A 27,520-nucleotide genomic window follows, 5' to 3' on the forward strand; every position below is an offset into this window, starting at 1 on the left:
CAAAATATTTAACCTTAATTAACAGAAACACATGTTGCCATCCAGGCTGTCCATGACCTGAACACTGCAGAGTAGTCTGCCCTTGACACTGATACACTGATACTACTAAAGGCACTTCTAGAATTGTAGTGACACCCAGCCAGCATTTTTACAACTGTTACAAAGGCAAGTGTAAAAATCAGAGGGACTAAGGTCAGGTGATGTAGAGGGTGCAGCAATTGCTTGCCCTGCTGGTCCTGTAAATACTGCTGTTTTTGGTTGACAACATTTAACACAACGTTTTCTAACTGATTTTCAAACCTTATTCCTGTAAAATGGTAAAGTAATGGATATGCCAGGTGTACTGGGTGTTTGCACAACAGGGCCTTTGGAACTGAAGACAAATGTGTAAAGAAACTCTAGTTCTTTTTGCAATAGCTGGTTGTTCTTGCCCTTTCCGAAGCCACTGTTTTCAATGTACATGGCTATGGGAACCCCCTAGAAGCTCATGAAAGAATGGTGCTTGTACAGAAGCGTGTTAAGTCTCAAAATTTTCTGAATTCCCCTCATATAGTGTTGTCTGTTATTGCCTATTGTTTTGTATAGTGTTGTCTGTAATTGCCTAGTATTTTTTATAGTGTTGTTTTTAGTTATCTAGTTTTTAGCTCCACTATTCGGAGAATAGGGGGGCTATACTACTCGCCCCGGTGTCGGCGTCGGCGTGACCCTTCTTGGTTAAAGTTTTTCGGCAAACTGTTTTTCTGTCATATCTTTGTTACAATTGCTTATATCTTACTGTAACTTCAAATAAACATTGTCCAGTATACAAACAATGTATGTATAGGGGCTGAGCCCATTATACCCAAGGTCAAGGTCACCAAGCTGTTATACTTAGGTCATTTTTAAGGTTAAAGTTTTTCGGCAACCTTTGTTTTTCTGTCATATCTTTGTTAATGTTGCTTATATCATACTGTAACTTCACATAAACATTGTCTAGTATGCAAACAAAATACATATAGGGGTTGAGCTCATTATACCCAAGGCCAAGGTCACCAAGGTGTTGTACTTAGGTTATTTTTAAGGTTGAAGTTTTTCGGCAACCTTTGTTTTTCTGTCGTATCTTTGTTACTGTTGCTTATATCTTACTGTAACTTCACATAAACATTGTCCAGTATGCGAACAAAATATGTACAGGGATTGGGCCCATTTTATCCAAGGTCAAGGTCACCAAGGTCTTATACTTAGGTTATTTTTGAGGTTAAAGTTTTCGGCAACCTTTGTTTTCTGTCATAACTTTGTTACTTTTGCTTACCTTACTGTAAGTTCTCATAAACATTGTCCAGCATACAAACATAGTATATGCAGGGGCTGGGCCCATTATACCCAAGGTCAAGGTCACCAAGGAGTTATACTTGGAATTATTTTCATGTTAAATTTTTTTCGAAAGCTTTATTAATAGACATATCTCTGGTACTTTAAAAGATAATGACTTGAAGTTAAATTGTTTATAATCATCATCTGCATGTGTGGTTACATACCCCATAACTCTAATTGTATTTTTGACAGAATTATGCCCCTTTTGTACTTAATTTTTTGCAATCTTTGCTTTCTGGATATTACTTTAATGCAATATAAGATGACTTGAAACTTAAAATGTATCTTTATCTCCATCATCTGCATATGGGGTAACAATCCCCATAACTCTGATTTGTATTTTTGACCAAATTATGCCCCTTTTACACTTAAATTTTTTTAACAAACTTCATTTTCTGGACATAACTTTGGTACTATATAAGATAATGACTTGAAACTCAAAATATATCTTTACCATCATCATCTGCATTTGTTGTAACAATCCTAATAACTCTAATATGTGTATTTGATGGAATTATGCCACTTGGTGTATCTTCCTTTTATAGTAGAGGTCTCTTATTCAGACATATATTCATTTTACTGTCAAATCCCCGAATAGTGGAGCACGCTGTCTTACGGACAGCTCTTGTTTATATAGTATTGTCTGTAGTTGCCTAGTATTTTATAAAGTTTTGTTTTTAGTTGCCTAGTGTTTTATCAGCTCACCTGTCACGTAGTGACAAGGTGAGCTTTTGTGACCGCCCTTTGTCCGTCATCCGTCCGTCCGCATTTTCTTGTGAACACTATAGAGACCACATTTTGCATTTGATTTAATCAAACTTGCACACAACTTGTATTGGCATAATATCTCGGTTCCTTTCGAAAACTGGCCGGATCCCATCATGGATTCCAGAAATACTTGCAAAATATCTTTAAAAACAACAGATCTTGGATTCCCATGATGAATCCATCAGATCCAATTATAGGTTCTGGAGTTACAGCCCCTGATTGACCCCTGAAAGAGCCAAAATTTGTTAGTTTTTACCTTTTGAACACAATAGAAGTGACATTTTACATTAGATTTTAACCACATTTACACACAACTTATGTCACAATAAGAATTTTTTACCTTTCGAAAACAGTCTAGATTCCATCATAGGTTCTAGAGTTATTGCCTCTGAAAGGGCAAAATTTTCTATTTTGGCCTTTCAGCTGCCATATAGAAGTTTCATTTATGCTTTGATTTGATACAAACTTGCACAGAATGTTTATTTTGATGATCTCTAGGCCAAGGTAGAAACTAGATCATATGGGGTCAAAAACTAAGTCAGAAGGTCAAATCAAAGGAAAAGCTTGTTAACACCATAGAGGCCACATTTATGATCCCTCTCTTCATGAAACTTGGTCAGAATGTTTATCTGTGATTCCTGTGCCAAGTTCAAAACTGGGTCTTATGGGGTCAAAAACTAGGTCACCCAGTCAGCTCAAAGGAAAAGATTGTTAACACTCTTGAGGTCAAATTCATGAAACTTGGTCAGAATGTTTATCTTGATGATTCCTAATCCAAGTTCGAAACTGGGTCATGTGGGGTCAAAGACTAGGCCACCCGCTCAAATCAAAGGAAAAGCTTGTTAACATTAGAGGCCATATTTATGATGCAGTCTTCATGACACTTGGTAAGAATGTTTATCTTGATGATTCCTAGGCCAAGTTCGAAACTGGGTCATGTAGGGTCAAAAACTAGGTCACCACTCAAATCAAAGGAAAAGCTTGTTGACACTGTAGAGGCCAAATTTATGACCCTGTCTTCATGAAACTTGATCAGAATGTTTATCTTGATGATTCCAAGGTCAAGTTTAACAGGTGAACGATATAGGGTCATCATGACCCTCTTGTATAGTATTATTTGTAATTGCCTAGTGTTTTACACAATGTTGCTTGTGAGAGATGTTTCCTCAGATGTGTTCCATTTATCTATCCAGCATCAGAATAGTTATGTGTACTGTTGCCAAAGACAGTTCTTGTTGTATATATGTGGACATATGTATTTTTTCTAAGATGTAATTATCAAAATGAATATTTATTCCATTTTACAAAGTGCTATTTTTGACAAGTTTATTGCACTGTTTATGTTCATAATTATTTTGTATATTTTGTCTTCTTTATGTCCTAAGCCGCTTGGTGGATTTAATAAAACTAAGCATAAACTTCAAAGCAGTTAGTTAGGGTTAATTCAAGGTCAAGTTCATGCTTTAACATTGAATTGAATGTAGATCCATTTTATATCCACTTTATGCCAACATCCGACATCAGGGTCTCACTTGAATGTTATAAAGTGGTTAAAAATATGTTCATTTTCGTAACCCCTTTCTTACCCAGTTAATTTCCACTGTACCAAATATCTATTATTACAAATACTTTTATTATAAATACTGAGGTAAAACCATGCTGTTAAACCATAACAACATTTCGTCTTTTATTCTTAAAGTGTGTTTTAAAAGCAAGGTTGTATATTTGTTTGTATTTTGTAATGTATAATCAAAGAAGTATAAAATACACAGAATGGCAACTGGCTGTAATCTCATGTGATCTTGTGTCAGAGCGTGAATTGGCGTTATCTTAGTAAAAACAAACATCGGCAAGCATGGAGTTACAATTTGTACCTTTAAAACTACATTTAAAATACATGTTAGCTTCTAAAACAACATTAGTTTAATGTTAAATAGTCTTAAGACACAAAGTACACGTTTCTTACCATCAAAAGAAGCGTGGTCATACGGTGATAATTAATTTACCGATGAATAATTGCTTTCACATACAAAATGGCGCGTGGAGAACGCGTCACTTCCGGTAAACGAGATCTCATTCAGTAGTCACGAGATGTTGGCGAGATTTGCTCTATATGCCTTTCAAGTTGCCGATCTATTTATTTTTATAGCTCTTTGGTATAATTTACAAACTTTTGCAATATGATTTAAACATTTCAGGAGTAATAAATAATGAAAATACATGTAAGATATTATTATTATATCTCTCAAACTGACGGTATTACCTTATTCATACACACAGTCATTCTGATATTGTTATGTCTTTTCAAGTTAAGATGTTGTATATAAGAGAAGCAAACTGAATGAGTTCTGTGGAACAAGTACAACACTGTTATTCCTTTGAGATATTCCTTGATTTCTATCTAGCCACATTGGTGACCGAGTGGTTAAGGTTGCTGTCTTCATATCACTTGCTCCTCACTATGGGTTCAAAAACTTGTATATGGTGTAGAATAATCCTTCATATTAGGAGGCCATCCGTCTGGCTTAAGAAGGCTGATGGTTCTGCCCATGTGCCCTTCCTCACAACAGATAATGCATGGAGGGCACCTTGGGTCTTCCTCCACCATCAAAAGCTGAAAAGGTTTCCGTATGACCTAAAATTGTGTTGGTGTGATTCAACCCCCACCCGCCCTCCAAGACAAATGCTGCATCAGGCAAGAATGACATCATGCATGCTGGAACCACATTCATGTGCACACTGATAGTAGTTATTTGTGTTCCAGAATACACTAGTAATGCTCCAAATTCCTGAGCACACCCAACAGTAGTTCTCCATGGTCCTAAACACACTATTAATAGTGCTTTGTGTTCCTGAGCACATGGACTGTAGTGCTCCATGCTCCTGAGCACTATGATTGTAACTATTGCTCCCTGTCGTGGAGCACACTGACAGTAGCCAATAGTAGTGCTTAATGCTCACACTGATAGTTGTACATGTGTTTCAAGTTCCAGAGCACACTGATAGAAATGTTCCCTTTTCCAGAGCACACTGATAAAAATGTTCCCTTTTCAAGAGCATACTTATAGATATGTTCCCTTTTCTAGAGCACACTGATAGAAATGCTCCCTTTTCTAGAGCACACAGATTGAAATACTCCCTTTTCCAGAGCACACTGTTAGAAGTACTCCCTTTTCCAGAGCACACTGATAGTAATGTTCCCTTTTCAAGAGCACACTTATAGAAATGTTCCCTTTTCTAGAGCACACTGATAGAAATGCTCCCTTTTCTAGAGCACACAGATTGAAATACTCCCTTTTCCAGAGCACACTGATAGAAATGCTCCCTTTTCAAGAGCACACTGATAGAAATGTTCCCTTTTCAAGAGCACACTGATAGAAATGTTCCCTTTTCTAGAGCACACTGATAGAAATGCTCCCTTTTCTAGAGCACACATATTGAAATACTCCCTTTTCCAGAGCACACTGTTAGAAATTCTCCCTTTTCCAGAGCACACTGATAGAAATGCTCCCTTTTCAAGAGCACACTGATAGAAATGCTCCCTTTTCTAGAGCACACAGATTGAAATACTCCCTTTTCCAGAGCACACTGATAGAAATGCTCCCTTTTCCAGAGCACACTGATAGAAATACTCCGTTTTCCAGAACACACTGACAGTAGTTGTTTGTGTTCCTGAGTACACTGATAGTTGTGGTCTGTGTTCGAGAGCACACAGACAGTAGTATAGTGCTCCATTTTTATGCTCCCCGAAGGGTGGGGGAGCATATAGTCCACACCTTGTCCGTCTATCTGTCCGTCCATCACACTTCTTGTCCAGAGCATAACTCAAAAAGTATTGAAGGTACTTAGTAGTTACTTCACACAATGATAGAGTTCATTGAGAGGAAGTGCACTGATAAGGAACCATAACTAGGCAGTCCCAATTTTGAATTATCTCCCTTTTTGTAAAAAGCTTGTCCGGAGCCTAAGTCCAAAACTATGAAAGGAAGGGACTGACTTGATACTTCACATATTGATAGAGGTCAGTGAGGGAAAGTGTTTGTTAGGAGCATAATTTGAAAACTATAAGAAGGAATGACTTGATACTTCACACAAATATAGAGATCATTGAAGGAAGTGCAGTAATCAGGACCTTATCTAGCTGACTCATTTTATTATTCCGTATTAAAAACTTGCCTGAGCAGTCCAAACGTTAAGTTGATGATCTAACATAATAAGCATTAGGATGTTGCTAGGGTCAATAGAACTAGTAATTACATAAGCTGACGTTTTTGAAGTCAATTCTCACCCTTTATGTAAGAAAAGCTTGTCCAGAGCATAACTTGAAAACTATATGAAGGGATTAACTTAATACTTTAAAAATTGATAGAAATCAGTGAGAGGAAGTGCATTTTCAAAGAACAATAACTCTGGCTTACCCTGTTTTTGAATTATCTCCCATTATGTATGAAAACAAATCAGGTGTATTACTTGAAAAGTATATACATGATTGATTCAATACTTCACACATCTATAGAGGAGGTCAGTGAGAGGAAGTGCAGTAACTAAGAACCATAACTCTAGCTGGCCTCATTTTTTAATTACCTCCCTTTGTGTTAAAAACCTTGTCTAGAGCATCTCTCTTGAACTATAAGAGATACTTTCTTCAAACTTTAAATTCTTATAGAACACATTGTTGGGGAGTGCAGTAACTTAAAGAACCATTACTCTATATGACCCTGTTTTTCATTTGACCCTTTTTTGGATATTTGCTTCGGGGAGCATCTAACGGTGTTACCAATTGCCTTGTTTTAGCAATTTCCTACAAGGTAGATATATTGCAATGTATATAGGAAAGTTACTGCAACGGTTTCTTCTGAACAAGTTACTAGTTGCATGCAGTGTGTTTACTCTTGCTGAAACAGTGACACAATTTTGTCTCTAGAATATGACAAGATGATTTATCTTTTATATGTGTTGGGATTTAAATTGTTGAAACTACATGTATTTTAAACACAGTTTTAACCTGTATTGTCTTGAATATAAAGTTTCAATGAAAATGCCTCAATAGCTCTATGGCAGAGTGTCCGCATTGAATGTGGGAAGTCAGGGGTCTGATCCTTGGCCATATCTTACCAAATGCATGAAAAATGGTACTGGTAGCACCCTTGCTTGACACTCAGTATGTAAATATTTGTACCAGGTGGTAAAATAAGCCTAAGTAAGTATCTTTTACTGGATACATAGTTTGTTGCACAAGAGCTTTGTATCTCATGTTGTCTGTTGATTATATCGACTTCTTTTACAATAATATTTACCTTTACCTTTATGAAATAAGTTTTCTCACGCCATGGAAATAATGTGAAGTTGTGAACAGTGGGTCAACGAAAAATACTCCTGTAAATCATCACTATGTATAACTATCTTTATATATTTCTAATCTTCCCCCAATGGTTATTGAAGATGGGTGTACATGTGTCAGTGCAAGACAAAAATGGTTAGAAGAATGAAAAGTGACTTAATAGGTGTTTGTTTTGTTTTGTTTACTTTAACATTGCACCGACACAAGTATACTTCACAGCTTTTATGATGGAGGAAGAAGACGAGTCAAGGTGCCCCGGTCGGCCTCCATACACTATTTCATCATGGGAGGGCACCAGTAAGTAGAACCATTGATTTTCCGTAAGCCAGGTGGAAGGTTTCCTCACATAAAGAACTCAACACCCCAAATGAAGCTCGAAACCACATCGGTGAGAGGTCAGTGACCTTAAAACCACTCAGCCACGGAGGCCCCGACATTATAGGTGAGATATGAGGTAGTTAAAAGTATGATAGCAGTAATCATATGTTTTTCATCCATTATTTTGGTGAAACTAAGAAAAGTCTTGAAAAGAAATTGATGAGGTGTTTCAATTATGCTATTTTGGAAAACAATTGGTGATCTGTGACCTACAGTCTGTACGAATTTCACAGCGTGTTAAGATTACAGAGTACCGTCTCAAAAAAAGCAACAAATCTTGTATAAAATTTTAAGTACTGTTTTTGATATTAAGAAAGGTAGTTTTGAAGATGGTTAAAAAAGATACTTTTAAAGACAAGCCTAAACCACCAAACCGTGAACAGATCATAGCAGATTTAGCGTCGGTGCCGGAAAGCGATGTCGTGTTTTTGCAGCAGTTTTCAGGTAGCACTCGAGATCTAAGCAGGTCCATGTCACAATTAACTAATGTATATAACTAAAAAATCTTTTAAGCCAATGACATTGTACAATTTATGTTATTGTCATTGTTGACTTTGGAGGATTACAAATTCATGAAACTGGATGCGATGTCTATAGTAGTCCAAATAATTGCACTCCAGAGTTGAATATCGTAAATTATATTTTTTTGACTTGTCGATATCCGCCTCTAGGTAGACAACGTAAAATATCAAAATGTAAAATCGGTCTACCCGAGGTCTCATTATTTAGACTGATGTGTATAGGAGAGTTCGCAGTGACGTCACGCATTAACATCTATTTATCTGGTGGTGGGCAAAACAATTATTTTTACATCATTTGTGAATGGGATAAGAATTTTCAAATTTTAATAACTTTTTCGCTTATTTATGGATTTTCAAAATCCAAAAAGTATTGAAATACTTACAATTTTCGTATTTTTTTCGTGTTTAAATATTTTTTTCAAATGGAAGTGTCTAGGGGTACGGATACCTCTAGACAAGCCTGTTAGGGGTTTTCTAGGGGTACGGACCTCCGTTTTTCTAGAGATTAAGTGTCATTTACATTTCAAATTTTGTTGAAAATGAAATAAAAATAACACTTCATCAGAATTCACCTTAAACTTGGATCTAAATGGTTTACAGATAAATTCTGGTTAAAGTTTTACATGCAAGTTACAATCTCCAAAACTAATGCAGATATTGAATTGAAACTTCACATGTGCCTTTGGGGTTATAAAACTAGTTGATAGCGTCAAGTCCATAACTCTGATATGCATTTTGGTAAAATTATGTCCCCTTTTTGAACTTAAAACACTTGATATTTAGCATTTTGGGTAGTATTTTCCTGCTTCTGGGACAATATTTCGAATAGTCGAGCTTGGCTGTCTTATGGACAGCTCTTGTTTTTTTTTTTTGCTGAATTTCAAATAGAATTCATTTAAGGGATAGATTCATTCATTAATCTAGCTGTTATCAGCAGTTTATTTGACAACAATCTAATCGGCACGGAACAGTGTATTCATTTGGAGTTCCTTGGTTATTTAGGTTTTGAAAGAGAAGTTAAAGCTACTTTCCATAGAATCGCAAGCAATCTTATCATTTGTCTATATTTTCTTTATGGTTTCAGACTAAGCAAATAGCAATTATTTTATCTAAATTCCATTTTGTTACTTTGTAATCGCTTATTTTCCTCGGGGTACTGAAACCTATTTTTGGAATGTGAAATTGAAAGTAGACTCTCATAATCAAAAGAGCGCACACTTAGCTGGTAAACAGTAACAAAATGGCCGCCCTAGCGCACAGTAAGGCTTCTGGGTAAAGAAATTCGGTACTTAATGACCAAAATTTGAATTGACCAAAACTGCCCATTTCAATGAGAGTAATTTATAGTAATAAAATCTTTCATTAATTTAAAATAAAGTGTACTGTAAGAAGATAAAAACATTGTCCGGATCCCAGTATTGACCAGTCTAAGTATATTATCCAAAAATGAGTGTGACCAAGACACAGTACTGTCAAGGACCAAAATTGAATCGACCAGTATTGACCACTGTACTTTTTAATGAACAAAATTTTATATTAATCAAATTGCTTAATTATATTTACATTACTATGTCAGCCTGTGCTAATCTGTGAATGTACATTATGTTAAAGTGTTGAATAAACCAGTATTGACCACCCAAGAGTGACCATAGTATTGAATCGACCAGTATTGACCTGTTTTAACCAGTATTGACAGCTGGCCTGGTCAGTACTCATATTGACCGGCTTATTGCCAACGTTGGTACAGATCCGTACCCCTAGACACTTCCTTTTCAAATCACTAACCGTTTTAATGACATATAATTTTAATAGCGGCATAGTGATGTTTAAAACTTTTAGAAAAAACACTTAAGTTAAGCTTTCATAATCCATTTTATTTCGAAATGATAATTAAAAGTAATTAATATCTTTCTTGTTTTATAACCTTTCCATTGATCATAAAATTATTGATATAATTTGTGTTTTAAGAAAGTTTAGGCAGAAAAATATCACTGTTTACAAAAAACATGGACGTTCGGTGTTTGCCCACCTGATCACTGTCTTATCAGTTCTAAAAATAGAAAATACAACGGATTTGTATACAGACACGATCTTCCTTATAGCAGTTATTTAGTTATTTTTCTTAAATAGGCAGTATCTCCACTCGCGTCAAACACTTGAAAGACCAAAATAGTAGAGGAAATTTCCGATGAAATAGTCATCGCTACCGATTTGGGTTTTAACTTTAAATGCTGATTTTGTTGCAAATATGACTATTACGAGATAAATTAATGATTAACTTACATGTATCAAAAGGGGATTTAATTTCACATTGATTTATGTAAAAATTATCAAATAATTTCCAAAATTACGAGTTTTCTGGCTAGTGATTTAAACCTATGTATGTACTTCAATACACAATAGACGTTTACTGCGTCTACACGGCATAATATGCGCAAGCGATAAAACCAATAACTTTACATCATGGTGTACTGTGATTTATCCTCCATTATTTTAGTCCTTCGAAGTTTGGCGGTAAGATTGCCCATCACAAATACAAAAATCTGACCATCAAATTATTTTGACTACAGTCCAGCCAGGTGCCTGCCATTACATAACTGAAGTACTGATGAAAAATGGCGTTTAGCCCAAAACAAACAAAAACAACAGTCAACCCATCCAGATATTATGACAGCAAAAGCAAAGACCAGAATCGCAATTGAAAGACAAAGATCTTTAGAAGCTGTCTCACTTTCAATACATACTGAGAATTTCTGCAATGAATCATAACAAAATTATTCGTATGTAATAGTTACACATTCTCCAATGATTTATTGCAAAAAAGTGCTGCATTTATTGAAAATGTGATTGCAAAGGCATTTATAGGATTGCATTTATAATTATTTTGCATTATAATACGCCCGAAGGGACGTATTATGTTATACCCCCGGTGTCCGTCTGTCCGTCAGCAATTTCGTGTCCGCTCTGTAACTCTTGAACCCCTTGAAGGATTTCAAAGAAACTTGACACAAACGTTCACCACACCGAGACAACTTGCAGAGCGAATGTTTTGGATGTCTCGCTTCATATTTATTTATTTATTTGGGTTTTACGGCGCACCAACACAGTATAGGTTGTATGGCGCCAAATAGGACTACAAATTTTGGTTTCACATCTCATTTACATTGGAATAAAAACATGAGGTATGGAATCAAAATTTGCATACCTGCTGGAATCGCAAGAGTTACAGCAAAACCAAGTGTTAAGACCCTATTAGTCGCCTCTTACGATCATGCAAGAGTAAGGCAGTGGTTCCAATTTTTTTTATACACAGATCGTCCCAGAACCACATGGGATGTCTCGCTTCAAGGTCAAGGTCACACTTAGGGGTCAAAGGTCATATCAGTTTGTTTCGTGTCCACTCTGTAACTCTTCAACTGCTTGAATGATTTCAAAGATACTTGGCACAAATGTTCACCATACCGAGACGACTTGCAGAGCGCATGTTTCGGATGACTCGCTTCAAGGTCAAGGTCACACTTAGGGGTAAAAGGTCATATATGACTTTTGTGTATATTGCTCTGCATTGCAGTGCTCTTGTTTTTATTTGGCAGATCCCTTTTTTGTTCACTTACAATAAAAAAATTTTGAATTACTTCCCTTTTATGTTACTATAAATAGCTTATTTTGAAACTTTTTTATTATTGGCCGTAGGGAAAAACCGAGACCACTTTTCTATGGTACAACATGGATGGGACCTCCAATTTTTAGGTGTATTTTGACATACCTGTACCTGGTAAAGATTTTTTGGTGGACTTTGAATATTTTTTTGTGCACTTAGAATTTTTTTTTGAGTTTATTCCCTTTGTTGTTCCTGTCCTTTGGGCTTCAACAGTCAAGTTCTTTAAATTTTGCTCCCATCCTCTGATGTAACCCGTCGGGCGTATATTGCCCCGCTTGGTGGAGCTCTTGTTTTTATAACTAATTCTAGCTAGATTTGTAGGGGATATTACAGGAGTATCTTTTCATATTGAATTTATTAAATAAGTTTAATAAATTCAATGTGGAAAGTCACAAACTTTATGTAATATTCTTTTTATCACATGTTTGCTTTTCCTGCTGAAACATCAAAAATTCTACTTTCTCGAGATTACTATCATAAACAAGTCAATTTGACCAAGGTCTCCTATACTTTAAATGACATCAAGATTAAAGCTTTATAACACTAACAGTAGTGTATTATCAATTTTGTGTAAATGGCTTTATTTCACTCCAGTGATCTCAAACATGTGATAATGCTATATACATGAACCTATTTTTTTACTTTTCTGAGACCCCTTTTAAAACTGGTTGCCTCTCTATGTATTCCATGTTTCAAAGCACAAAGTGCTCAATGTGAGCTATTATGATCAGCCTGTGTCTGTTGTCGTGTGTTGTCAACAGTTTGACTGCTAACACTATAGAGGTCACAATTTTAGCCTAGACTTGATGAAACTTGGTGAGAATATTACCCTCAGTTAAATCCTGGACAATATTGTTAGTAATTTGTTACTGGGTCATCTTGGGTCAAAAACTAGGTCACTAGGTCAACTAATAGGAAAACCTTGTTAAGAATCTAGCTCTAGGCACATTTTCTACCTGATCTTGAGGAGCTTTCAGCAGTGCTAGCCCTGGCCAGTATAAATTAATAGCCACTTTTTTTTTCAGGGAAAAAATTAATAGACAAACTTGGTGGCGCGTACTTTGGGCGCGCTTTAGCATTTCGATGAAAAACATAAAACACAAAAACTATTTAATATTTTTTTCATGAAACACTTAAACACACTTTATTTTTCAGTTATCATTATTCATATTTATCATAGACTTCGAATAATCATACATTTATGCATATCTTCAGTTGTTTTTATTCAAATGTCACTGAAAATACCATTTTAGTAAGTGACATGACCCATTGTGAATTCTTGTCAAGAATGATCATTAAAACTTTTTGTGATGAAAGTCGGGGCTTAAGCTAGGCTAAGATTTTTGGGAGAAGTCACATCTCCCTCAGCTAAGATTAAGGAGAAGTGGAGAGATTTTAGGGAGAAGTGACAAGAATTTAGGAAAACGTGGAAAGATTTTAGAGCCATGACGATTGTAGGACATTTGCCCCCCAATGAAACTAGAGCTATCACTAAAGGTGATGAATGTACCCCCAGCATGCACTGACACAATACATTGCAATTTGACGCACACAAGACTGCATAATTATGTGGACTGTATGTATATAGACTGTATGTATACAGTATAGTAACAAAAAACAAAGTCCCATAACTATGCAGAATATTTATCTAAAAGAACGTAACATGCACCATGCACAACTAGGGTTGGTACTGATCACTTGTGTGAAGTTTCACTAAATTGTGTGCAAGGGTTCGGAAGATTAGGCGCGCACAAGTCTGCATATGCAGACTGTATGTACGTAGTATGTTAACAAGAAACAAAGTCCCATAACTCGGCAATTTTTGTCGTTGAAAGAACCTAACATGCCCCATGCACAACTACTGTTGTTACTGATCACTTGTGTGAAGTTTCATTAAATTGTGTCGTGGGGATGAGGAGAGATGGTGCGCACAAGATTGTGTCTATGTATATAGTTTAGTAACAAAAAACAAAGTCCAGTAACACTGCAAATTTTTTTTCTGAAAGAACCTAACATGCCCCATGCACAACTACTGTTGTTACTGATCACTTGTGTGAAGTTTCATTAAATTGTGTCAAGTGGATGAGGAGAGATGGTGCGCACAAGATTGTGTCTATGTATATAGTATAGTAACAAAAAACAAAGTCCCATAACTCTGCAATTTTTTTTCTGAAAGAACCTAACATGCCCCATGCACAACTACTGTTGTTACTGATCACTTGTGTGAAGTTTCATTAAATTGTGTCACGTGGATGAGGAGAGATGGTGCGCATAAGACTGTCTATGTATATAGTATAGTAACAAAAAACAAAGTCCCATAACTCTGCAAGTTTTTTTTCTGAAAGAACCTAACATGCCCCATGCACAACTACTGTTGTTACTGATCACTTGTGTGAAGTTTCATTAAAATGTGTCAAGGGGATGAGGAGAGATGGTGCGCACAAGATTGTGTCTACGGACGGACAGACAACCTGAAACCAGTATACCCCCCCTTACAACTTTGTTGTCGGGGGGTACAAAAATGTACTACCGGACATTTGCCCCCCAGTTGAAATGGCAGATAGGACATTTGCCCCCCACTTCTTATTTTTAGAATGAACATTTGCCCCCCAATACTTTTGTCCTATGTGCAAGTAGATATACATATATATATGATTCTATTTTCTTATCCTTGTAAACCTTGTGAATCTAATGTGATTAAACTGCAAATTAAAGATTTTTTTTTCACTCTTGCAATGATTGCCCAAACCAAGAAAACCCTTTAAATATGAATACAATTAAAAAAGTTAATTCCATATCAGCAAAAAATAAATCAAGCTTCCAGTGCTATAATGCACTCAAAGTCAGTCACTTTAAATAGCAAGTGTGTGTTATGCTGGTCCTGTCAATAGCAGTGACATCACTATGACATCACATGGAATACATGCACGTCTTCTTTGATCTGCCGGTGTCTTCTTTGATCTGCTGGTGTCGGCACACATTAAAAGAAACAAAGCTGCTTTGTCAGAATATTTTCTCTGTGAAATCTAGGATAGTAGAGGCTACATTTCCTGTTTGATCTTTACACCAATGCGCAGGTGCCTTCGTGATGGATATTTCTATCTGATTGGTAAACACATGACAGAATCTGATATTATTAATCTTGTCAGAATTTTTGTCTACCAAATCTAGATTAATTCCAAAACTTGGTTACATGAGGTCAGAAACTAGGTCACTAGATCAATTCATAGAAAGTTGATAACAATTGTAAAATTTTGTACACAAAATTGGTTTTTTAGCAGATTTAAAAGCATCCAGTGTGTCAGCTTTCCTAATCTTGAAGAGAAGAGAGTTCCAAAGTTTCAGTTGCCATTCTTTACAGTGTTAGTTTTCGACACATAATTTTATAATTTATATACATATTGCAGAGATTTTATGTGTCCGAATTGTTTGTACTGGCTGTACACATATAAATCTGGTATAATATATACTGCCGAGTACGTTCAAATTGGTGATTTCATCCAAAACTTGGACAATACCAACAATTTTGGACACTGAATAAAAGCTCATATCCTGGAACGTGTTCAGTATTCCGAGTGCACTGTATAAATATTGTAAAAGTAGACAGACTGCTTGAGTACTATAGCACATTATAAATGTAGTTTATACAAACAGAAGTTGCCAAAGGTTTTGAGAGTAAATTGTTTCAAAGTGAAAGTTTTAACCAACTTTTCTTTTCATTTTAGATTCGTCATCATTACATCATTCTAAAGAAGACACATCCGATCATTCTGATACTTCACATGGGCAGAATACTGGACAGAGTGAACCTTTAGTGACTGATCGAGTTAAAATCAACCAGACATATGAACAAGTTACAAAACTCATTCAGTTGCATACAGACCTTGCAAGTGAACCAAAAAAATTAGAGGAAAAGTATGACCATTTAGAGAAACTTGGACAGGAAGTTGCGGACTCTATATCAGAACTCAGATCAGCAGCAGAATCTATTGTTAAAAGAACGAAAAAATAAATTTTTTTTTGTTCATTGTCAGTGTCTTGTTTTTAGCTCGACTATTCGAAGAATAGGGGAGCTAGTCTACTCGGCCCGGCATCAGCGTGAGCACGAGCGTCACACAGATGTTAAAGTTAAAGATATTGCTTTCATATTTTGCATTCTTGTTTACCATCATGACCCCAGTCTGTAAAAAGGAGGAGGCAACTCTATCAAGCATTTTGACTGAATTATGGCCCCTTTTCGACTTAGAATAAATGTTAAAGTTTGCATACTGCCCCAAATATTTTCAAAGTCCATTGAGGTATTGCTTTCATATTTTGCATACTTGTTTACCATCATGTCCCCAGTCTGTAAAAAGGAGGAGGCAACTCTATCAGGCATTTTGACTGAATTATGGCCCCTTTTCGATTTAGAATAAAAAAATGTTAGTTTGCGTACCACCCCAAATATTTTCAAAGTCCATTTAGATATTGCTTTCATATTTTGCATACTTGTTTACCATCATGACCCCAGTCTGTAAAAAGGAGGAGGCAACTCTATCAAGCATTTTGACTGAATTATGGCCCCTTTTCGACTTAGAATAAATGTTAAAGTTTGCGTACCACCCCAAATATTTTGAAAGTCCATTGAGATATTGCTTTCATATTTTGCATACTTGTTTACCATCATGACCCCAGTCTGTAAAAAGGAGGAGGCAACTCTATCAAGCATTTTGACTGAATTATGGCCCCTTTTCGACTTAGAATATGCTTATTGTATTGTTAAAGTTTTACACTGCTTATATTATACTATCAAGCACTGAGAAAGACGAGCGCACTGTCCACTGACAGCTCTTGTTAATTCAAGTCTCTTCCGCACTAGCAAGGAGAAAAGTTTTTTGTTTAACCAGTCAGAGAATGAAGTGGATTTTTAAGAATGGAAAATAGTCAGTAACTGTTGCTGTTAATACCGACTTTTTCAAGTCCTTTCTGTGCAAAAGTAATATTATACCCACACTAAACTTAGTTTAGGTGGGCAATATTGGAATCCCCTTGTCCTATCCAGAATTGTTTTCCTTAAATGTCTTTAGAATACATATTAATGATCTTGAAACTTGCAAAAGGTTTTTTGGCTCATAAGGCTAGTTCAGATACCAGGCCCCCGTGTTCACAAAACATTTTTCGGTCTCAGCTGAGTTTGAGTTTGAAATTTTGATATCAGTTTTACTAAAAACTGTAAGGTTACACCCGAGACTGACCGTCAATACTGAATAGTCATTTGGAAATAGTTACTAACTTCAAATATAGTTTTAAACATGCTATTAAGATACAAAACAAAAAAAGTTTCAATATCAAACTCAGCAGAGACTGAAAATGTCTTGTGAACACGGGGCCAGGTCTCGTTCTGTTTCAGGGGTCAGTGGGTACGAGTTGAATCTCATTTACCTGTTAATGCTCAATTACTAAAGAGCGCTTTGACTTACAATCGTGAAACTCCAGTAGATAACATTTTTTAAGAGTCAGTAGGTCAAATGTAAAGGCCATAGTGACCTTAAGACTGAAAAAAAAAATCCAGTAGACAAACTTCTTGGGATGATTGCCAGTAATCAGAAGATGACCCCTAGTATTTTGGGGGTCAGCAAGACAATCCTTTGAAAACTGTTTCCACACAGATTCCTCAAGTGGCCTACATTCGTCAAACCTCACAGGATGCCTGTGATCAGTAGTTAACTCCTATTGTTTTTGGGGTCAAGTCAAAGGTAAAAGCCAAATTGACCTAGAGAAAGAAAAACGATTCCCGTTCAACTACTGTAGAACACTTGTGCATAATGCTGAATTATTGCGGACGTTCAACAGGTGACCCCTATGTTTTGGAAGCTAAAGGTCAAGGTCACATTTCACTAGATGATATGCCACTTGAGAATAAATTTCATTTGATGTTCAGTCTGTGAAAATATTTCGACCTTACACTGAAACAAACATATCCTCCATACCTATACTTTGTAGGAAAGAAGAAAAAAACTTTTATTCATTCTTTAAATATTTTTTTATTTTCAAAATAGTTTTATTATATAGTAATATACAAAACTTGAATACATTTTTATAATAATTATGTATATAATATAATGTAGATCTTCAGTTTACATAAAAGCTAATGAATGCATACATTTCAACACGTGTACATAAAAAAAGTACAACATAACGAAACCTGGCATCATCTTGACCCAAGCAGAAACTTTCTCACAATGTAAAGACTTTTTAAAAATGATAAATACATCTATTCCTTGATAACAAATCCTAATACATATAGACACATTTTCTTTCTCAAGAACATGAAATGGCTTGAATATTAGATGGAATATTCTTGGAATACTGGTCGAAAGTGGAGGAAGTCACAGATGGGAAAGGAAGCTTGCACACAGATAGAAAAAAACACTGACCGACATCACAACCATGATTCTAACTGAATAATTAGATATGTTTCTTGATATTACTGATGTCTATCGTTTTTATGTAATAAAATGATAAGTACTATAAAAAGAAAACCAGGAAATAAATAAGAGCGTAACAGAGGTAAAACTTGTGTTATAAAACCTTCCTTTCTCACCACAGCTGTCCTTCCTCCACAATAATATATCTGTACGAAAAATAATAATGCTTCACTGTTGCTATCTTCATTGAACTGTGTTAAAACTATAAACTAACAGAGGATACCCCTTCAATGTAATATCAACTCGGCAACTTACTTTTGGCAATCATTCTTTCTGCTGTCTTACATTTAAAGGTCCAATACTAAGGAAAGTGAACATTTTAATTTCTTTTAAAAAGCACAGAAACTTATTCATTTTATTGGAAAATGAAAGTTTGTATGTAGAAATTCGAAATAAATCGCAGTATATGTACAATTATTTTTCTATGAAGTATGAAGAAAGTTAAAAAGACCTGGGGGGTCATTCTGTCGATTCATTGAAATTTCAATATAATACACATACATTTCTTTGAGTTCCAAAGACCTTCTGTAAATTTTGACCTGCCAATCTTCATTATTTAGTGTCTTGCAGAAGTTTATGCACTGGCTATGAAAAAAATTGCCAACTCACTTTCCCTTAGTACCTTTATGGACCTTTAACTGTGCTAAACTAGTGTTTTAGATACCTTGTATCAGATGAGAAACAGTTAAAACATGCTTACCGGTATGCAATGGAAAACAGTTATAAATGGGTAGATAGTAAAATATACACTATGAGTATAAAAACAAAGACTGCTTAATCTTTTAATTGCAAAATCATAAAATCTCTAAATGATATATATATATTTTTTTTAATTAGATGGTATGTATTAGTTAGAAGCTGTTTCTAAAGCCTGAAAAGAATATCTAAGGTGATCGGCTAGCTTTGATCATGGTTTACCCGTAAAATAAAAAAAGTTTTCAGATATTGCTGTGTTATTAAAGGAATAATATTGCTTTTCTGGCTAGAATCTATGCAGGCTGTTTAATCTATTTACAGTCATTCACTACAATATGTTGTATTATGTCTTGCTAAAATGGTGAACTTAAAGGATGATTAAAATGAAAAACTAAAATTTAAGGGCACATATTTTTTAGAAAAAATGTAAACTTAAAAGTGTAATCAATTTTTATTATTCCTGCCATAAAATAATGGCTGCGAAAAGTTGTGTAGGAATAATAAAATTGACTTAGTAACAAATCACAGACAAATAAAAAATAATCTCCGTTTATAATACACAAAGAGCACTGGCACTTTTGGAAACAATATATACAGTTCGATGTCATATCCAAATATTAAAGCACATTACCTATAACTGTATACTGTCTTTTTGTCCAATGGGAGTTTATACTCATCTTCATCTGTTATTTAATACACTCTCAGTTTGAGAAATTTAAATAAATTGGACGGATAATTAAATAAATCACAACACTTGTTGACATTCTGCTATACACAATATTTTCTTTTTAAAACTTCGATGTAGTCTGCACTAGCTTTAGCAAAGTTTGAACCAAGGACGGGATCATCACTTCGTATCAATGGACGGATTTGGTCGTGAGGTGCTGAAAATGTAAAATATGACATCGTTACTCAACCTTTACCCTGCTAAATTTCTAAAATGGACTAATCCATCATTCAATTTGGGCAGTACCATTTATTATTCAAAGGGGTGTTCACTGAAAATTTACTGACTGAACAGCTAACAGTGCAGACCATGATCAGCCTGCACAGGCATACTGGCTGATCTCGGTCTGCACTGGTCACAAAGGCAGAACCATGTCGCCAGCAGGCTAAAGGTTATACTGGTTGGAGCAGTGAGCTCAACGAAGTATATGACTACTATTCCAATTTTTTCTAGTGTGAACAAATATACAATTAACTATCATTACCTTTCACATTGAAGAGATACTGATGATCTTAATTACAAAATTTCACCTTTTTTTATCCAAGCTGTCCCAAGAGTTGGGGAAAAAAGCTGTCTTACACAGGCAGGCTTATTAGATCATTTTTCTTGCCCATCACGTTCAAAAACAGTTGACAAATAGATTTGGGTATTTCCTGGCATTATCTTTATAGTTATTGACGCCATAATAGTGCAAGTACTATTAACGTCATCTTAGTGCATGCTATTTAAGACAAGGTTTTTCCCTATGGAAAGACAGGAATATCTTTCTCTGGATAAATGTATACTTTGCCTGCAGGAAATTTACTTCTATTCTCTTTACGCAGTTAGCATCTTTTTTTGCACTCACCTGCCTCTAAATGTTTAGCTATACTTCTATCAAGTTCAGCCCGTAATCTATTGCTGAGGGCATCTTCTGCAAGAGTTCCATTTATTTTACTGAGGTCGAGAGTTTGACCATTCATTGAGAGATTTGTCAGGCTGCCATACATCCTGTTCTTTTGTCGCTCCGCACTGTAAACAATATATATAGGAAATTAGTAGTTTAAAGCTCTCCCTAAGTCCGTAACTGTATGAAAAACAAGTTTTACCAGCCAGACTTGATAAATGGCAGCAGAGGAAATGGTTTGTATTTGTAAGTAATTATTCTGAGAATGTACTACATTACAATCTTTCAATTTAACACAACAAGTCTTGGAATTTTGAAACTTTAACCCTATTGCATTTTTATTGTCTACCACAAACAATATTGTGTGACAATTAGAATTATTCTATTTTTTTGAATAACACAAAACAAAGTATATTAGTCATATGTATACTAGCTGTTATTAGTTCACTTCTATTCTACATACACTAACTTGTTTTTGAAGCCAAATGCCTTATCAGTTGACTTGTACAGCTGCTCACTGAGTCGCATTCTCCACTGCATCTCACTCTCATATAAATCTCGGTACCGCTTTGCTTCCAGATCTTTGGTTTCAAGTTTTGCATATGCTTGTTCGTATTTAATACGTAAATCTATACACTCTTCCTGTAACAGAAAAAACTATCTGTGAAATCTATACACTCCAGTAAAAAAGTTCTTACAAGTCTGTATTTTTTTGCTATAAACAATGGCATGAATACAACATGCAGTTTTAACTTAAAGCGACTAACCCACACATCGTGGTGTGAGAATTTATAAAATCAAACATTTACCTATATTCACCTTTGTGTTGCATATTTAATGTTATAACAATGTATTTTTCATCGAATTCTGTTCAAAATTGTTGTTTTCCTAATAAATCAAAACTTAAAAACATTCGTCTACATGTACTATTTCTGATATGGGTTTTCCAGTTTATAAAAAGAACCGGATTCCCTTCAGCGAGCACCTTGCAAACATCATGTGACAGTGGAGCGCACAAGTATAGGTATCGTGTAGTGTTATAGCGTTTTGGAAATGTTACCAAATAAAACAATAATATAAATGAAGTCGGTACTGTCAATAAGTACTGACCTTACACTCGTGAATATTCCTTATCTTTGCGTAAATTAATTCTCGGTGTCCGAAGCTTAATAGTGATATAACTATTGCATATATATTTCTTTATAATATAACCAGTGTCGCATGAGAACGTGGCTGCGCGGACAAAACGTTTACCTGCCAATCTCGGGGGGGGGGGTTGTTGGTTCGAGTCCTGCATCTGACCAATTTTTTTTCTTCAAATTTTATCTGCAAACTTGACAAGTAGAAAAATTGCCACGCTTATCTGATTCAACTATATGGTTCATTTCTTGAAAGAAATACACATAGTCCAGTTAACTGTTGTGGAAAAAATTGAATAAAAAATCTTTAAAAGTTTCTCAGATAAAAAGACAAAGTACTTGTCACCAGCGCTTCAAGAAAATCAATACTACAAGAAATAACAGTCAGAATCTGTGAAATATATATGTAAATATTGTAAAAATAAAAGCAATATTGATAACATAAAATTACACTGAATTTTAAAAAGAAGTGGTCTGCGATGTTTTTGAACTCGTGGTAATGTGCATGGAAGTCAGACACCTTACCACCATGCCACCGTGTCATTGGTTATTTATATAGGTAATTTCAGTAATATAGATATTTTCAGGATACAAATATTGCGTAAACTAATGAAAATCCCTGAAAATATTGGCGAAGATTAATCAGTGCCAGGTCAATACTTGCAGACAATATGTTTACGATGCAGTCAGTGATTTCTCGTTGGCCGAGCGGTTACGGTATTCGTAGTATAATTTTTCGTCAGAAGTTTGATTCCAATACCTGTTACTTATAAAGATCATTACTGACACGTTTATATTCACTTAGCCTTTAATATGGTTTGATGTTTTTCAAGCTTTCCTGTAAAATTTTTTAACCTGTACGTTTTAGTTTTATAAATGTTATAACAATCTTGCACTTCACATTAAAAAAAGCATTGCCCGCTCATAATTTCAGTATCGATTGAGTTAAAGATACTACCGATTTTCTACGTAAATAAGAAACAAAACAATGAATTAGAAACCAGGGAAAAACAAACTTACACGAAGGATGTAATGCAAACTAGAAATGTGTCCATGGGACACAGATGCCCCCACTTCATGACAAAGGACACAAATTTTTTCCTAGGTCAGGGGCCGTAACTCCTACAATACTGAATGAATCCGGACATGAAACCCAAGGTGCACAACTGCACATGCTGACCAACATTCCTGTAAACTTTGGTGACTCTAGGTCAAATACTTTTGGAGCTACGCGCGACACAACATTAAAATGACCAATTTTTTACTAAGTCAGGGGCCATAACTCCTACAAGACTGAATGAATTGGGACGCGAAACCCCAGGTGCACAACTACACATGCTGACCAACATTCCTGTAAAGTTTTGTGACTTTACGTCAAATATTTCTGGAGCTAGGCACGTCACAACACTAAAATGACCAATTTTTACAGTCAGGGGCCATAACTCCTACACAACTGAATGAATCCGGACGTGAAACCCTAGGTGCACAACTACACATGCTGACCAACATTCCTGTAAAGTTTTGTGATTCCATGTCAAATACTTTTGGAGCTAGGCACGACACAACATTCTCGGAAGGACAGACAAGAGCAAATCTATATGCCCCCACCACTCAATTGGGGGGGTGGGGGGGCACAAAAATCACTATGTGTGGGTTAGTCGCTTTAAGAAAGTGAAACTATTTTAAGTAACACATTGCTCAAGGTCAATACTGTTGTTGAAATATCATTCTTACGTACTTCTGTTTCTTTTTCTTTTCAATCTATTCCCTCACAATTATAAACAAAAGAAAACCAAACAAACGGAACATTTAAAACCAACCTCAAACTTTTTCTTGTCACTTCTCAGCTTAGATTCCTGTTCTTCACGACTGAGGTCGAGGCGCTGCCTGGTTCGAGCCTGCTCCTCCAGATAATTGTTCACCTCGTCCAGTTTCCGGTTCAACTCCTGCCGGTATCTTGCTTCAATATCTTTCTTTGCCTCCTCAACAGTGGACTTCTCAGTGTAACCAGTCTCTACAGAGTTCTGCAATATACCATTTACAACTTCTTTCTTTAAGTGTTCCATTTTTAAACATTTGAAGAGACAAGCAAGATTCTTTTCTCTCTGCTACAGACAGCTATCAATGTTCCCAATGTTTTTGAGCATCTTACAACCTGATCCAGCTAAAGCTGTCATTTTATTTTCTTTGACACATTTTGTAAAATCAACAAATCAGAAAATTAGCAACAACGACTGACAGAATCCTATCCAATTCCATAAAGGTTGGCTTTTTTCTTAACAATATTTAATGGCATAGATTGCGGAGCAAGAAACTTATAAATTGCTAAACATTGCTTTAAATAGCATAATCGTACATGTACTACAATTTTTTTCCATCAAACACAGTGTCACCAAAACCTGTGACTAACTAGTTCATTGAATTATTTGACTAATATACTATATACAACACTCATGATAGTGCAGGATGCTGGTTAGTATACTGTTTAACAATTATTCTTATTATGCTTGTCTCTGTTAAAACACTCTTACGCTAGAATGACGTCACGTTAACGTGCGGTGACGTCAAAGTTTTTGTAGCGACCAAGAAAGAGCGCTTCTGTATTTTATCTACTGTTTTAGATTTAGGGCATATTGGAATCGAAATAATTTATATCCCAACCGTGTTTTAACTCTATTTATACACTCGGGTGGTAATACGTTGGTAATACGGCGCAGCCCGAGTGAAATTGTTACGCCCGACGTATAACCGCCCATCGTGCAATAAATAGTGTTGAAGCACTCTTTTGCTATAAATTATTTCATAATAAATAAATTATTGTTGACAATATAAAGGCTGTTTCTGAAATTTTCTACATTTTGTTCTAACTTATAGCAGTCTTTTATTATAGGTTTTGTACAATTACAGAAGTTGCACATTCTATTCATGCAAAACAACTTTCCTACTGATGTCAAAGTCAACAGGCATTTCAACTTAAATATTATGTAATATTTACTTTCACTATTTTGTATAAAAAGAAGAAATGTATAGATCACATTAGTGCAGAAAAATCACCATTGGCCCTTTCCATGCTATTGCATCTGCGATGTGATGGTGTTCATCAAAAACCTGAACAAAATGGCGTCCTTCAAAAAAATCTTTCAAAACTGGACGCCAAAATTTTAAAAAGAATATTAAATATAAGTTTAAACTACTTTTTTCTGATGGTAAAGATCAAAACTGAAACAACACAATTATATGATTTTTCCCTGGATTTAAAGATATTTTAAATAAAATTCAGGAATTTTATTGGAAGGCAAATTACAATCCAACGTGGGCAGGTCTCTTTTAGCTGTTCTATTTAGATATCAAAAAAATCAATATCGTGACACTTATTTGAATTTTCTGATACTCTTGGAAAGCAAACCACTTATTTTCATAGCAAGCATCTGTAAAAATAAGAACTGAATGCTATTTTTGTGCATTCAGGCAAGTATAAACCAAATTGGGACTTCCTGCAAATCATCCATGTATCGCTAGCGTGATTCATGGATTTGCAGTAAGTCCCAATGTGGTTAATATCCGTACAAAAAATAGCATTTTATGAGAACCTACAAAGAAACAAGTTAGAAATAAACAGCCAAAATAAATAAAAGAACAGAGAAGAAGTAACAAAAGCTATAAAACTGCAGGGTGCTTCTGAAAACTCTGTCATCATACAGATTCTGATGTAGCGTGATCTGCTGTCAATAACAACATCAATTGCTGTATATACAACATAAAAACGTGCAACCATAAACATTGCCATGCCAGTTAACAGACAATAACCTATACCTTATAGGCTTTAAACTCTTCCTCGAGCTTTCTCTTACTGCGGTCAATCTTGTGAACTGACCGCTCTAATTTTCTAACAGTTTTAAGCTCCTTTTCTAGTTGTTGATTTTTGTGGTGTACTCTTTCCTTCTCCTCCATCTCATCTTGCAGCTGTATTTTCATATGCTCCAACTAGGGGAAGTTTCCAAGGTAAGTTAAACAGTACAGAATAGTGGAATATATATATATATACACCATAGTATTGTTAAGATGTTGATTATACTTTGTGCATATATTGTCTTCTGTCAAGCAGTGTCAAAAACAAGATGAAATTATAAAATAGCCAATGAATATTGTCCAACATCTGAATACATTATCAATGGTACCAAATTTCCATATTTTAAGTACCAGTACAAAGACTTTTATACAAATAATTCTTAACCTTTACCCTGCAAAATTTCTAAAATGGACTGGTCATTCATTCAATTTAGGCAGTACCACTTATCATTCAAAGGGATGTTCACTGAAATTTACTGACTGAAAAAGGAACAGTGCAGACCATAACCAGCCTGATCTGCACTGGTCACAAATCGAGGGTTCAACGCAATAAGGGCGTATCTACATATAGTTATTATATGTAGATACGCCCTTATTGCGTTGAACCCTCGAAATGCAAAACCAATTGCCGCTAGCAGGCTAAAGGTTAAGGATAACTTGAACAAGCAAAAAAATGTAAAGCTGTAAATGAGCACACTACTCAGTTTTTCTGGGATTTTTTTATTTTGTTGGTCCCATTATAATGCACAATATCCCATATGGTAAAAATCCTTTTTTCTGCAGTAACTTTGTTATTGCTATTTATATGGTAGAGAACGTAATTACAGATATAAAATCTGCAGAATAATAATTCCAATTTTGATAAGATAACAGTCACTAACAGTAACCATGGTAGGTAGACCACATGCAATATTATTACTGCAAAATTCTTACCAATGAGAAATTGAGTCAAAAGATCAGTTCCAATCAATTTTTAAAAAAAATCCCCAAAAAACTTATTAGAATTAATAGGAAAGACATTATGTGTTACCTGAGACTTGACGGAGACAAGCATTTCTTCCATAGCTTGTCTCTCCTTGTCAAAGGCAGAGTGAAGATTACTCATACGGTTCTCGTTAGAATCCTGCACCTGAAGGTAAGGGAGGTAAGCACAGTGGATTAGTAAAGGGAGACAACTCTCACCAGGGGTAAATGGAATAGAGCATGTGTCATTACTTGTGCAACTCTTAAGTTCTTTAAATTCATAGGGAAAGATAAAATGTGTCTGCATGGCCAGTGAAGATCCTGGTTCAGAGAACGCTTATGAATCACAGAATCCTGTTTTGATTTTAACAAATTCTGTCTTTGTTTTTTATCAAACAAGTCAAAGCTGTGAAAGAATTCTAAATTTCTATATTGTTCAAACAGGTGTTTTAGGCTGTTTATGGATTTGGATTTAATAATGCAAAGAGAAAGGCAATCAGACTTATTAGACTGACAGGCAGATATTATGCCATAACATCTGTTTCAAGTAATTTTTCTTCACTACCACTTGAAAGCTTGCCTGTAGAATGACACATACTATCTTTTCAAAGACTCTATTTCAAAGGTTCAGTAAAATACTATTTGTGAGTTACATCATTATTAGTAATATAACAAGAGCTGTCAGAGGACAGCAACGCTCGACTATTCAACAGCCTTGTCAATTGAATGAATACAGAAGTCGAAAAAGGGGCATAATTTTGTAAAAATGGG

The 27,520-nt window shown here is 35.3% G+C and overlaps 2 protein-coding genes across 24 annotated transcripts in view; one reads left to right on the top strand and one right to left on the bottom strand.

The window, feature by feature from the left end:
- Positions 1 to 8,073: 8,073 nt before the first annotated feature.
- LOC123529949 (uncharacterized) lies at positions 8,074 to 16,056 on the top strand. The gene is made up of 2 exons (XM_045310570.2): positions 8,074 to 8,284; positions 15,748 to 16,056. Exons 1-2 carry the CDS (start codon positions 8,170 to 8,172, stop codon positions 16,032 to 16,034), a joined length of 402 nt encoding a protein of 133 aa, XP_045166505.2. The 5' UTR covers positions 8,074 to 8,169; the 3' UTR covers positions 16,035 to 16,056.
- Positions 16,057 to 18,020: 1,964 nt separating this feature from the next.
- Positions 18,021 to 27,520, bottom strand: part of LOC123529947 (ankyrin repeat domain-containing protein 26-like) — a 114,071-nt gene continuing 104,571 nt past the window's right edge. For 17 of the 23 annotated variants that reach the window (XM_053521133.1, XM_053521127.1, XM_053521125.1 and 14 more), the window contains 6 exons: positions 26,817 to 26,915; positions 25,751 to 25,921; positions 23,758 to 23,961; positions 21,262 to 21,440; positions 20,760 to 20,923; positions 18,021 to 20,069 (listed from right to left, as the gene is read on the bottom strand). In XM_053521133.1, the coding sequence (XP_053377108.1) occupies positions 19,954 to 20,069; positions 20,760 to 20,923; positions 21,262 to 21,440; positions 23,758 to 23,961; positions 25,751 to 25,921; positions 26,817 to 26,915 (933 nt within the window). In that variant the 3' untranslated portion in view covers positions 18,021 to 19,953. The remainder of the gene's footprint in view (positions 20,070 to 20,759; positions 20,924 to 21,261; positions 21,441 to 23,757; positions 23,962 to 25,750; positions 25,922 to 26,816; positions 26,916 to 27,520) is intronic. The other 6 variants (XM_053521129.1, XM_053521128.1, XM_053521134.1 and 3 more) reach the window with 3 other exon arrangements.

Source organism: Mercenaria mercenaria, chromosome 13, assembly GCF_021730395.1.
Source record: "Mercenaria mercenaria strain notata chromosome 13, MADL_Memer_1, whole genome shotgun sequence".
NCBI lineage: Eukaryota > Metazoa > Mollusca > Bivalvia > Venerida > Veneridae > Mercenaria > Mercenaria mercenaria.

What these genes read in the sequence shown, in the direction of transcription:
- LOC123529949 (XM_045310570.2), top strand. Translation starts at nt 8,170, where the DNA reads ATGGTTAAAAAAGATACTTTTAAAGACAAGCCTAAACCACCAAACCGT. An exon ending in GTTTTTGCAGCAGTTTTCAG is followed by an intron (nt 8,285 to 15,747) that starts GTAGCACTCGAG and finishes TTTTCATTTTAG; the next exon opens with ATTCGTCATCATTACATCAT.